The sequence below is a fragment of the Emys orbicularis genome, chromosome 4 (assembly GCF_028017835.1).
Source record: "Emys orbicularis isolate rEmyOrb1 chromosome 4, rEmyOrb1.hap1, whole genome shotgun sequence".
NCBI classification, from domain to species: domain Eukaryota; kingdom Metazoa; phylum Chordata; order Testudines; family Emydidae; genus Emys; species Emys orbicularis.
Window position 1 is genome coordinate 22233425 of NC_088686.1, and position 13737 is coordinate 22247161.

At 38.9% G+C, this 13737-nt stretch overlaps 1 protein-coding gene across 1 annotated transcript in view; it reads left to right on the plus strand.

Annotated features, from left to right (window-relative positions):
• Nucleotides 1–13737, plus strand: part of CDC42BPB (CDC42 binding protein kinase beta) — a 122964-nt gene that overhangs the window by 43987 nt on the left and 65240 nt on the right. The window contains exons 3-4 of the mRNA XM_065404075.1: nucleotides 3489–3572; nucleotides 8881–8976. Coding sequence (XP_065260147.1) covers nucleotides 3489–3572; nucleotides 8881–8976 — 180 coding nt within the window. The remainder of the gene's footprint in view (nucleotides 1–3488; nucleotides 3573–8880; nucleotides 8977–13737) is intronic.

Below are 13737 nucleotides of genomic sequence, written 5' to 3' on the forward strand. Positions count from 1 at the left end.
CAGCACGCACGCACTGCATGACATCTGGACTCTTTTGCATCTTCCTTCTCTTACAAACATCACTTACACCCAAGTGTCCCTGGATTTTGCTCAGATAAAAAAAAGTTTCTATTTGAAACCTGAGATGAACTTTTAACTAACACAATTACCAATAGCTGTGCTTGATATAAAAATCACCAGATTTGGTGTTATGCACCAAGGCCTTCTAGATAATTTTACAATCTTCTCTTTAACATCAGGGAAGTGTTATCTGAGTAAATAGCAGTTTTTGTCCCTTAGAACTCTGGTTTCCTAAAACTCTGGTTGCTTAAATTTTTTTCTGAAGGTTTGATATACAGTAAGTACTGTAGATGTAGCAAATTGTCTTTTGCCTTTGCATTGACTTAATGCTAGCATGCTTTACAAAAGGTTGAACATCCAAAGATCCATAAGCTATCCAGCAGAGTGTCTTTATTATCAATCTCTAGATTCTCTGGAAGCCCAGTCAATCAAATTTGTAAGCCTTTACTTACTTTCAGTGAAGTCTCTGCTCATTTCTTACACTTTTATTTAGACTGTAAAAATGACATTAAAACAGTTTACAAGAGGATTACTTGCAAATTCATACCTTGTTTTACCTGATATGCTCAACCTTAGAGAGACAAGGTGGGTGAGGTAATATCTTTTGTCGGAACAACTTCTGTTGGTGAAAGAGCTAATCTTTTTTATCTGAAGAATAGCTCTGTATAGCTCAAAAGCTTCTCTTTCACCAACAGAAGTTGGTCCAGTAAAAGATGTTACTTTACCTCTTCAATATCCTGAGACCAACACGGCTACAACGACACGTGCTCAACCTTAGACAGTAATGGATAGAGTTCAGTAATGGGGAGGGTTCTGCAATGTGCTTAGAGCCAAATTTTGCTTTGATTTACAACCCATTTAATTAAATGGGATGAAACAGGGTGGAAGTCAGCATGGAACTTGGCTTAATAGTCTACCTTATTTTCATTTCAGACCTGAAATCCTCAAAGCTCAAATTGCTTCTTGAAGATGGAGTCACAAGATGAGGCTTTTTTAGCTAGGATTTTGGAAGCAAAGTGTCTGCTCTTACTGAAGTCTGAAAACATTCTCTCAGCTGTATAGATTTATCTTGTTCTTTATTCCAGTACAAGTGGAACAGAGCTTTCAGATAAAACCATTTTGAAGGAAAATGTACTACAAAATTAGTACAAATAATATCAGAGTCCTAGCTCACAATGCAACTGTACAGTTGGCTTATATGTGTGCCTCAGAGATACTATTTTCGTGCACTCTTGAGAGACAAATACCAACAAACAAACAAAAATACGCTCAAACATGGCTTGTTGGTTGAAGTATAGGGCTGGGTTTTGTGAGGTTTAGAGTCTGTTCCTGGCTATGATTCCTATATGAACTTGGGAAACTTGTGTAGACTCTCTGTGCTTCATCTTCCTTATCTGTAAAATGAGAATATTACTTACTTATTCATAGGAGGGTGATGTGAAGATTCATTCATTGTTTACATAGTAGTGCTAAAATGGATAGGTTCTGGATATCCATGCAGTTTATGGGAAGGAGAGAGAGCAGAAGATCGAGTACTCCCATAGTAGCAATTATGAAATAAAATGAAAGGAAACTAATTTGATGTGACTATCTACTTAGAGGTATGAAATCCCCATTCTTTATAAGAGAAAGCCGCACACAGCAATGCAAAGTGGGTGAGTCACTCCACAATTTGGTGGTGGCTAGAAGTCCAAGATAACAAGAGGCATAAACCTAGATAATTTTTTTTATTGTTCAGTAGCGTAAGAATTAGAATTTACAGAAGCCAGTTGTCTTTGTAGACATTTAGAGAACAGTATGTGTCACTGAACTCTGTTTAGGGTCTTCATCTTCCATGTCACCCTCTGCCTAATTGGTGTCTGATAATCTTGAAGACCCCCACTCCACCCCTTTCTGGATATTGGATGGGAGGAGTATTCTCTCTCCCCCTGCCCCCCAACCCAGAGCTTCCGGCTAGAATGGTGAGTGAGATTCTCTGCTACTCAGTCTCCCTGCTCCAGTTGCCTGTTTTGTGAGGGGTGGTCTCTCTTAGCTGCTCTACTCCAGCCTCATTTTCCACTCAACCTCCTCAGTGAATAGCATCAGTGCCTGCCTCCACTGCTACTCAGTCTTTTCAAGTAACAGTGGCGGTGTATTTGATCTGATTCTTGTCAGTTTCACTGCTGCCTGCTGAGTTCTGAAAAGCAACAGTGAAAACTGACAAGTCAGTTTTTAGGCTGCTGAAATCTAGGAAAGCGATCAGCAACAGCAGAGGCACTCAAGCAGTCTGGCTGCAGACTTAAGATGGCACTGCATTACTAGACGTTTGGATCACATTTTCTTTGCAACCATAAGAATTAAAACTTTTTCTTCACCGAAATGAAAGCTTAAGTTTTTTAGAAGTTGATGACTTTTGCCCAGGAAAGATTCTTATTAGCCCTGGGCAAATGGATTTTTCAAGCCCTGCCTAAAATGTAGCCTTCACAGTTCCAAAATAGAACTATATTCCTTCACTGCAATTTAAAGACACCATGCTGCTTTATCTTAGGCCATGTGTACACTACTGCTTATGTTGGCAAAACCTTTGTCTCTCAGGGATGTGAAAAAAACACACCCCTAAGCAACATACATTTCACTGCCACAAGTGGTAGTGTGCACAGCGCTATGTCGACGGGAGAGCTCCCTGCATCGGTACAGCTGTGCCGCTGTAAACTCCCTAGTGTAGACATAGCCTCAGTGTATAGTTTGCCATATTAGTAAGGTACAGTACTGGAGAATGTTCTCTTCCACCCTCTCTCCGTTATACAGCCATATACACCACTACTGTCCAAGACAGAGCAGCATAAGCAAGTCTTTGACAAGTAGGATACGTGGTACAACTCAAATAAAATAGTGTACATGCTAACTAGCTCTGCTTCCATTTTTTAAAGTCAGTATGCAGCGTATAAAAACTGTCCAATATCAGGCGTCTGGTTATATCAGTGTGTTTCTGGCTGGCTTCTAATTTGTTTTCCCTTTGGGTAGCAGTTTTTCTGTTCTCTGTGGCTGCCCTTTTAAATGTTCTTTCATTGGCTAAAGCCATGGTATACAAACATTGCTTGTTCTTGGCAAACAATGTAGCTTTACTACACATCTTCATATAAAAGACTTCATGCTCCTCCTGTACCATCCCCCATCCACTTGATCATGAACTGTTGACCACACCTGGCATACTGTGTGTCAAGTAAATGAGTAGTAATGTGCTTTTACAACTCCCTTCTTAGAAGGGAAAAATAACTTACCAATATGTTCAGCGAGTTGTTCACTGACTCTTGGTCACTAATTACTTACTCTTCAGTAATCTGATTTTATTAAACAATACTTTGCATCATTTATCAGCTGTTTGAAAAAATGTGTTGAAACTGTTAAATTCCATTTGTTTTAGTTAAACAAAATTATTATTATTCCAGGTTGCAGTTGTTAAAATGAAGAGCACAGAACGCATTTATGCAATGAAAATTCTAAATAAATGGGAAATGCTTAAAAGGGCAGAGGTAAGTACTATGTTTTCTAATGCAGACAATTTTTAAAAATGGCATTAGGGAAAATTACATTGATGCTCTTCCAGATTAGAAAGAATTATTTCATGAGTATAGGAGCTTCATTCTTTAAAAAAAAAAAAAAAAAAAAATGAGCTGCTTTAATGCAATCAAGTCTGACAGTCCCTTCCAGGCATCTGTTGTTCTCAGTATTACTGTGTATTCGTTTACCAGACAGTCTGCCCTAGTTTTTACCCTGAATTATATTGGCCAGATTTTTGTTTACAATAAAGGCAAGTTAAAGACTACATGGAAGCCTCAGATTTCTGTTGCTATGACTATGTGGGGGGAAAAAAATTGTTGAAAATGAAGAACATGTTCTTATATTTGAAAAACAAGCCTGCAGGAAGTGTATCCTACATTTTATAATGGGATTTGCATTACTAAAGACAATTAACTAATATTCTGGAAATACAGAAATAAAAGTAGGTGAGTAGATAGCTGTATAAACAAAGCATTTGAAAGATTTTAGTTTTTTTCTTTAGAAGTTATTCATTTGTTTCCAAAAAGCGCATATATGTGCTAATCTAATGGGAATGTTACAAATTAATAAATAGTGGTTAGAGGTCCTATTGAGAGGAATTATCCAAAATAACATACGCTCAGGTCTACTTAGAGTAATTGCTATTGCATTGGCAAAATGCAAGTCACAGTAACTTTTATAATGTTACATAAATCTGTGTAAAGTAAAATGCAGCTCACGAACAACGCAGGGCACTGTTGAGGAAAGAGGTCTGACTATGTAAATATTTACACAGCATCAAGAGGGCTTGAAAGCTTTCCTGACTCCTCCTTGCTGAGGGCTAAGGCCATGTCTATACTACAGCTGCTGCAGTGCCATAGTATAGATGCTTCCTATGTTGATGGAAGGGGTTTTTCTATAGGTGTAGTTAATCCACCTCTTTGAGAGGCAGTAGCTAGGTCAATGGTAGAATCTTTGTCGACTTAGCTGCATCTACAGTGGGGGTTAGGTTGATCTAACTGTCTTTCAGGGCATGAAAATTTTCACAGTCCTGAGCAATGTAGCTAGGATGATCTAATTTAAGCATAGACCAGGCCTGAGCCTACTAGCCCAAGAGAAAATACATGGACCACCACACACTAATATAAATCAATTCCATCTATCCCCAGTGAACAAGTTCCCCGCACCTCTTCACCGCTGCATGTGCTAATGGTTGCTGGATAAACTCGCCTCCTTCCAGCAGTCTGTGCAGGCTCCTCTTCACAGACTCCCTTGAGTCCGGGGAGGTGGCTGTTGCTACTCTTCTGACTTTTCTCATAACTTTTCAGCACCACCAGTTTCACAGTGAAATTGCACGAATCTAACTACCTTAGTTTAGAAGTACCAATTCCTTAAGTAGTAAGGAATGAATTTAAACTAGGGCTTTCAAGCAATTAAAAAAAGTAATTGCAATTAATCGTGTGATTAATTGCACTGTTGAACAATAATAGAATATCATTTATTTAAATATTTTTGGATGTTTTCTACATAATCTACATAAGCAAATATATTGATTTCAATTACAACACAGAATACAAAGTGTACAGTGCTCACTTTATATTTATTTTTGATTACAAATATTTGCACTATAAAAAGAGATATTTTTCAGTTCACCTAATACAAGTACTGTAGTGCAATCTCTTGATCATGAAAGTTGAACTTAAAAATGTAGAATTATGTACCAAAAAAATCCTGCATTCAAAAATAAAACAATGTAAAACTTTAGAGTCTATAAGTCCAATCAGTCCTACTTCTTTTTCAGCCAATCGCTCAGACAAACAAGTTTGTTTACATTTGCAGAAGATAATGCTGCATGCTTCTTGTTTACAATGTCACCTGAAAGTGAGAACAGGTATTTGCATGGCACTGTTGTAGCTGGCATTGCAAGATATTTACATGCCAGATGCACTGAAGATTCATATGTCCCTTGATGCTTCAACCACTATTCCAGAGGACATGCGTCCATGCTGATGACGGGTTCTGGTCGATAACAGTCCAAAGTAGTGCAGATCGACGCACGTTCATTTTCGTCATCTGGGTCAGATGCCATCAGCAGGTTGATTTTCTTTTTTTGGTGGTTTGGGTTCTGTAGTTTCTGCATCAGTGTTGCTCTTTTCAGACTTCTGAAAGCATGCTCCAGACCTCGTCCCTCTCAGGGGGAAGGCACTTCAGATTCTTAAATCTTGGATCAAGTGCTGTAGCTATCTTTAGAAATTTCACATTGGTATCTTTTGTGTTTTGTCAAATTTGCAGTGAAAGTTAAAACGAACGACATGTGCTGGGTCACCATCAGAGACTGCTATAACATGAAATATATGGCAGAATGTGGGTAAAACAGAGCAGGAGACATACAATTCTCCCCTCCAAGGAGTTCAGTCACAAATTTAATTAACACATTATTTTTTTAACGAACGTCATCATCATGGAAGCATGTCCTCTGGAACGATGGCCAAAGCATGAGGAGGCATATGAATCTTTAGCGCATCTGGCATGTAAATATCTTGCAACACCAGCTACAACAGTGCCATGCAAATGCCTGTTCTCACTTTCAAGTGACATTGTAATTAAGAAGTGGGCAGCATTATCTCCCATAAATGTAAACAAACTTGTTTCTCTTAGAGATTGGTTGAACAAGAAGTAGGACTGAGTGGACTTGTAGGCTCTAAAGTTTGACATTGTTTTGTTTTTGAGTGCAGTTATGTAACAACAACAAAATACATTTCTAACTTGCACTTTCATGATCAAGAGATTGCATTACAGTACTTGTATTAGGTGAATTGAAAAATACTATTTCTTTTATCATTTTTACAGTGCAAATATTTGTAATCAAAAATAATATAAAGTGAGCACTATACTTTGTATTCTATGTTGTAATTGAAATCAATATATTCAAAAATGTAGAAAACCTCAAAAATATTTAATAAATTTCAATTGTTCAATTTCTATTGTTTAACAGTGCAATTAATCACGATTAATTTTTTTGAGTTAATCGCATGAGTTAACTGCGATTAATCGACAGCCCTAATTTAGACTAAATCGCAGTGAGGCACTTTTAATCTAAAATTAGTGTCCACATACAATTTAATCAGTTTCTACACCAGTTAAATTAGATTGTTGTAACTTTCTCATGTTGTGACATGTCCTAAGTGGGAGAAGAGGAGGAAAATATAGGAAGCAGTATGTCACCTGCACACACTACCTGGCTGACTTACCTCCGCCCCAGTCAGGAGCATCTGGTAGAGTGGCCTCTGGGGCAGGCAAGAGGTGAAGATATGGAATCTGCATAGGCACCAGAGTCTTAGCAGTAATTCTGCCATCTCCCTCTGTGTCCCTATTCCTTTCCAGGGAAAGCTGTAGCCATTCCAGCTAGGTTCTGTGCTCACTGACTTCCCCTTGGGAAATGGAGCAGTGTGTCACTCAGCACCTTTTTCTTTTTGCCTGCCTCTGATTACCACCTGCTGCACAAGGCAAGCAGATAAGTAGATTTCTCAAAACCTGCATATCAGATTCATAAAGCATGTGGGAAGCTTTCATTTTCATATGTTGTAAGCCCCTTCAACTTTAAAATGAAACCTTTAAGTACACAATAGATAACCTCTTAACTGACACACCTTACTGAAAAACAGACATTAGGCAATTTTTCATTCAGTTATCAGAGGCTCAATGAATGCATTGTGCTGGTTGTATGTTGATTTACTTTATGAATTGTAGAAAGCATTGTATAATTCATTAAACATAGCAAAGTGCATCTGGGCGATACCAGTTTTTTTATCAACTGTAAGAGGAGCAAGATGGTCTGAAGTGAACAAAGTGCTAACAATTTTCCCCGTGTTGCCAACACTTGTAGATAGGCTTGTAGGCAAGACGAGGTATGCTGTTGTATAGACAAGGTGTGCCTTTTTTATCCATTGTTTAGTCAACAAATTGCATTGTCTTAAATCTGTTCCCAGCAATTGTTTCAGTTAAGTGGGTCTGGCAGTTACTCAGGTGGACTCAGTGGTGTATTTCAAGTATATTGTTTTAAGAATGTTAAAATATGGAATTATCGAATTCTGGAAACTGGGAGAATAGCAATGTACTCATAGACTCATAAATCTTCAGACCAGATGTGACAACTATTATCATCTAGTCTGACTTCCTGCATTACGTAGGCCAGAGAATTTCACTAAAGAAGTGTTTATACATGAAAGTGTTAGCATAAAGGACATTCTAATTCACAGCAGAATATAGGCAAATAATGATACACCTTGCATGTGAGTGGTTCTGTTTATATGCCCACTGTGTAACTTACTTGTTCCAACTTGACCGCAGTATATTCCACTTCCGCTGGAAAGGTTCTCCACTCAAAAAAACAGTTAAGACTTTTTTTTCTTGGAAAACTCAAATTCAAACATTGTAATAGCGAGGCCTCTAGGATGAGGGTGGTGAAGTGTGGGATTCCTAGGTGCTCCCTCAGTGCACGTTGTTGGACAATTCATAGATCAGAACCAGTAGAAACACTCTTATCCTGAGAGCAAGAGCTTGACGATGGGGAATGGAAATAAAAAGAATATATGGATAGTGGCAGCCTCAATTTATGGTGGTAAAACAACCCCAGGGACTCAATCTTGTCAAGTGTTTTGGGCCAAGAAAGCCATTAATAAACTCAAGATGAGTCTTTTTCCTAAAAATGTAATGAGATTGGTTGTATGTAAACGTATATGGAGCTGAGCTGGGATAGTCTTTCGTGCAAATTATTTTATAAATGTTACTCTGTGCATTGTCTGAAGTATGGGGAGACTCCCGAAAAGTGCAGTATTTTATGCAGAATATTAGTGTGGGAAACAATATGGATTTTTGTAGATTTCCTGCCTGGTTTATATTATCTGAGGCCCTCACTAGAGGGACTGTTAGAAACTGACCCATTAAACTGTGGCTGCATAGATATATTTTCACACAGGTCTTATCCTTCTATGCAGTTGTCCTTTTCTACAGATTGCTGTGGGGTGGAAACATATTTTTTAGTACATGAGGGAAGAAAGGACTTGAGTGGCTCAAGCTAAATTGTTTTTAAAAAGGTAGCACTCAGGATTAGGAGGAGTGGATGCCTAACCACAGAAGCCTGCAGAGCTTCCCTGGCTTATCACTCTTGCAGACTAAATTCCAATGAATAGAGACCTCTGTGCAGAAATTTTAAATAATCCCATAAAACATGCATATGTATGAATCCTGCAAAGGCTTCTTGTGGACTGTGACAATGCCTTTTTCCCCTCATTCCTTTAGACAGCTTGTTTCCGAGAAGAGAGAAATGTTTTGGTGAACGGAGATTGTCAGTGGATAACTACGTTGCACTATGCCTTTCAGGATGAGAACTATTTGGTATGTTTGCTTCACCATTAAATACAAAAGTTTTGTTACTTATGATAAAAACAAACTTATTTCTGATAAGTCTGAGGGTTTTAGAGCAATAAATCAGTTCTCTTTGTTTCTTGCTGCAGCACTTCACATCTTTGTTCTTCCCTTACATAAAAACACTTCAGAAGACTTAATATAACTCTAGGACACTGAAAACAAAATTAATGTAGTTTTAGAGTATACTTAATTGTCTCATGTAAATCATCTAAAATATGCGGATCTACTATGAAATACAGTATATTAGATATACATTTAATTTTGTGAATAACTTGTTAATAAAATGATATATTGATTCTGTAGATTTTCTTTACCTTGACAGTGACTCAGTGAGAGTTGCTATGAATTTTAATTTTACTTCACTCTACAGCTTAAAATGTGCAAAAATTTGTTTTTTTGAGCTGAGATTTTCTTCATAGCATTTTATAAATGACAGAGGTCAGTTTTATTCCACTAACATTGTCATAAATAAATCTGTTAGTTTTATTTGAAATATTGTGCTTAGCTTTATATTGGAAATGCTTCAATAAAAATGATAAAAAGCATTACCCATGCCCTAAAAATATTAAGTAGCAGATATTATGCATCAGTATTTCAGTGGATTACATCTTCAGTTATTTTTGCATATTATCTGCAATGATTCATTGAAGAAAAAAAAATTATTCGCATTAGAAATTTTTAACCAAATTGAGGATTATACAGTAGACATTCACAGTTATCATTTTAGTGTATGATCTACATTTATTCTGTCATGGAGTGCTCGTTGGGCCGTGACAAATTACAGTAGATTGAAACATGAAGACAGTACAGGTCTGTCGCATCTTACGCTGGGGTTACGTTCCGCAGTCCGTGCGTAAAGCGAAAATCGCATATAGTCAAAATTACATTGAGTGTAATGGCGGGCGGAATCGCCCACACTACAGGCATAGTATTAAAATTGTTGTTTTTCTCTTTTTTGTTTTTGTTTTTGCCGACTGCGTAAAGCTGAAATCGCGCATGTTAAATGCGCATAAGATGTGACAGACCTGTAGAGCTGGGTGCAGTGTTTCAGTGAATAGTAAATTCACCAAAAAACACACATTTTTTGGCAAATCAAAATTATTCATGAAATTTTACGTGAATTCACTGGATAATTTCAACCCCAAAAAATATTTTTTTGGGACTGAGATGTCATTTACAAAATAGGAGGTGGAGCAGCTGGTAATGATGCAGCTTTCTCTGTAACTTTTAGCCCATTGGTTAGGGTGCTTCTCTGAGAAGTGAGACTCCTGATTCAAACCTTTATCCTTTGTGGATGAAGAACAGAATTCTACCTCTCTAAAGCCTTGTCTGCACATAGTGGCAGTGTGTAGGGTACACATAGCTACATGCAGCAGGGAAAGGCTAGCTGCTGGAGCCTTTCACCGCAGCAATGGAAGCCTCGGGCAGGGGGATGCAGTGTGGAAAAAGCTCCAGCAGTGGGCCTTTCACTGTGGTAAGGAAAGGCTCTGGCAGTGGGGAAGCAGCAGGACACTATACAGCTAAAAACAGCCGCGTAGACATGGGAGGCATTGCTTGGGTATGTAGAGAGACATATAGGGTGTATACCCTAGGGTTCAGATGCATATGGCAGTCTACTCAGCTAAGCTGTGCCTCAGTTTACGCTGCTATTGATACCCATGCCAGTGGGCATGCAGTGTCTGTACTTTGTACCCTGCCATAAGTGTAGATGTACCATAAATTGAATGCCACTCTAGCACAGCTTCTCTGAGCTGAGGCTCAGTGTTCAGTCTTGACCAGTCTGCACCCTGCCTTCAAACCCATGCATTTTTACAGAATTGTTCCTTTAATTACACCTGAAGCCTTTCCAAAATGTAGTGTTTCTGGGTAACATTCTACTGAGCTGCCTCAAAGGGTGCATCTACACTAGAAAAATTAGTACACGTATTACAGCAAAAGCAAAGTAATGGTGCAGTTGAACCAGTGAAGGTGGAGCTCAGACATTTTTTCTACTGTCATAAAAACCTACTCAGAGCAGGTTATTGTGACATGGTGGTAAGTGTGTTTGAGTGTTTGTCTAAGCTAATTGTTACATTATTGCTGGCTAGCGTGACCAGATGTACCGATTTTTATAGGGACAGTCCCGATTTTTGGGTCTTTTTCTTATATAGGCTCCTATTACCCCCCACCCCGATTTTTCACATTTCTGTCTGGTCATCCTATTGCAGGCACCAGGCAGCTACTCCATTATTGGTAGTTTTTCTAGTTTAGATAAGACCCATGAAACCAGCTCTGATGCACTCTAATAACACTGCTCTACAGCCAAAATGCTTCTGAAATAAATGTAGTCAAACTTTATTAATTCTGGGTCACTGAGAACGAAAATGATGCTTAAAATTGTTGATTGGCTCTAATTTTCAAGATATGCTATTGGGTCAGTATATACGACCCTTGACTTGGGAATGGCGGAGGATAAGTGAGTTATAAAGGGAAGGGATCTCAATTTAAACCAGAAATGACTAAAATACATCTTTGACTGGATCTATGAATAAATCTATGACTGGGTTTGGACAGTACTTGCTTTTTAGGCAAAACAATGAATGATGCAATCTGAAGCTGGTATTGCGTCATACATGATATGAATTGCATCATGTTATTCCTAGAAGTCATGGATGATGCAATCATAATGAAGCTTACATCACTCTGCTGAACAAATTGCCCTATATCAGCTCTAGAAATCATACAGTGTCGTGCTCTTATTTGTCAGTGTTTGATTTTGCAAAGGGACACATTTCTGTTTAGCCAAAGTGAGCAGAGATGCCTCGTACTTGTGTGAACAGTGCAGATAACTTCTGCTATGTTTGTGGTGAAGTGACTTTTCCATCACAAAAGCGCAGTATAACCACTATGGTTAAGAAAGCCTATCACCTTTATTTTGGCTGCAAAATTGGAGATCAGGACAAGAGGTGGGCCCCACACATATGCTGCAACAAATCTTCGCCAGTGGTTGAACAGGAAAAGGAAATCTATGCCTTTTGCAGTGCCAATGATTTGGAGAGAGCCAACAGATCATACCAGCAATTGTTACTTCTGCATGGTGCCTCCAGTTGGGAAAGGTGTGTCAAAGAAGAAAAAGTGGACTGTGCATTATCCAAACATTCCATCAGCTATACGCCCAGTACCCCACGCAGAAGGACTGCCGGTTCCTGATGCACCAGAATCATTCTCACTTGAGTCAGACGAAGAAGAGGAAGAGGATGAAACTTCTGGTCCTGAACCATCAATGTCACAGGACCCACATTTTCTCCCATCCTCCTCCTCTGAACCACACCTCGTAACACAAGGTGAACTGAATGACCTTGTCAGGGATTTGGAACTACCCAAGAGTAAGGCAGAGCTGTTGGGCTCCAGACTACAGCAGTGGAATCTCCTGGCAGGTGATGTTAGGGTTTCCATGTTCCGTGACCGTCAAAAGGATCTTGTCCCATTCTTCTTCATGGAAGGTGATCTTGTAGCCTGCAACAACATCGATGGTGTGATGGCAGCCCTCAACATCGTTCACGATCCAGATGCGTGGAGACTGTTCATTGATTCATCGAATACGAGTCTTAAAGCGGTTTTACTGCATAATGGCAATGTTTTGCCATCAATTCCAGTTGGTCATGCAGTCCATATGAAGGAAACCTATGACAACATGAAACAACTTTTGAGGTGCATAAACTATGACCAACATCAGTGGCAGCTTTGTGGCGATTTGGAGGTTGTTGCTCTCTTGCTTGGTCTGCAGACTGGATACACAAAGTACTGCTGTTTTCTCTGCGAATGGGATAGTCGTGCAAGAGATTCCCACTACATCAAGAAAGATTGGCCACTCCGACAGTCATTGGAGCCTGGGAGGAAAAGTGTTCAGCATCCGCCACTTGTTGAATCAAGGAAGATTTTGTTACCACCCTTACACATCAAGCTGGGTCTGATGAAGAACTTTGTCAAGGCCATTGACAAAACACAAGCAGCTTTCAAGTACCTCTGTGGAAAATTTCCAAGGTTAAGTGAAGCTAAGATAAAGGAAGGTGTCTTTGTTGGTCCTCAGATTCGTGAACTTCTTCGAGATGATGCATTTGACCATGCACTGTGTGGCAAGGAAAAGACGGCATGGAAAGCCTTCCAGTTAGTGGGAATAAATTTTCTCGGAAACAACAAGGCAGACAACTACAGGTTGTTGGTGGAAAACCTCCTCAAGGCATACAAAAGCCTTGGTTGCAACATGTCACTAAAGATGCATTTTTTGCACTCTCATCTCGATTTTTTTCCACCGAACTGCGGAGCAGTGAGCGACGAGCACGGCGAGCGATTTCACCAGGACATTGCAACAATGGAGAAACGCTATTAGGGCAAATGGAGCCCATCAGTGCTTGCAGACTATTGCTGGACAGTGACAAGAGATGCTCCATTTAATGAATACAAGAGACAAGCCAAGAAGCGCCGAGTAGACACTGAATAGGACTAAACTATGTACATAATAGTTTTTTGCCTTTTGTTTCATAATAAATTTTATTTATATAACCCTTTTGCTGATTTTTAAAGTGTTACATAAACAGGACAGGTGAAATATTATCATGTAAAGCAACCATAAACGCATGAAAAGACCTAGGTTTACAATTTATGATTAAAACTCTACTATCTACACAATATACATAGACATAAAATGTAAAAACTTAAATATCTTAGAAACAGTAGCCAATCAGTTGT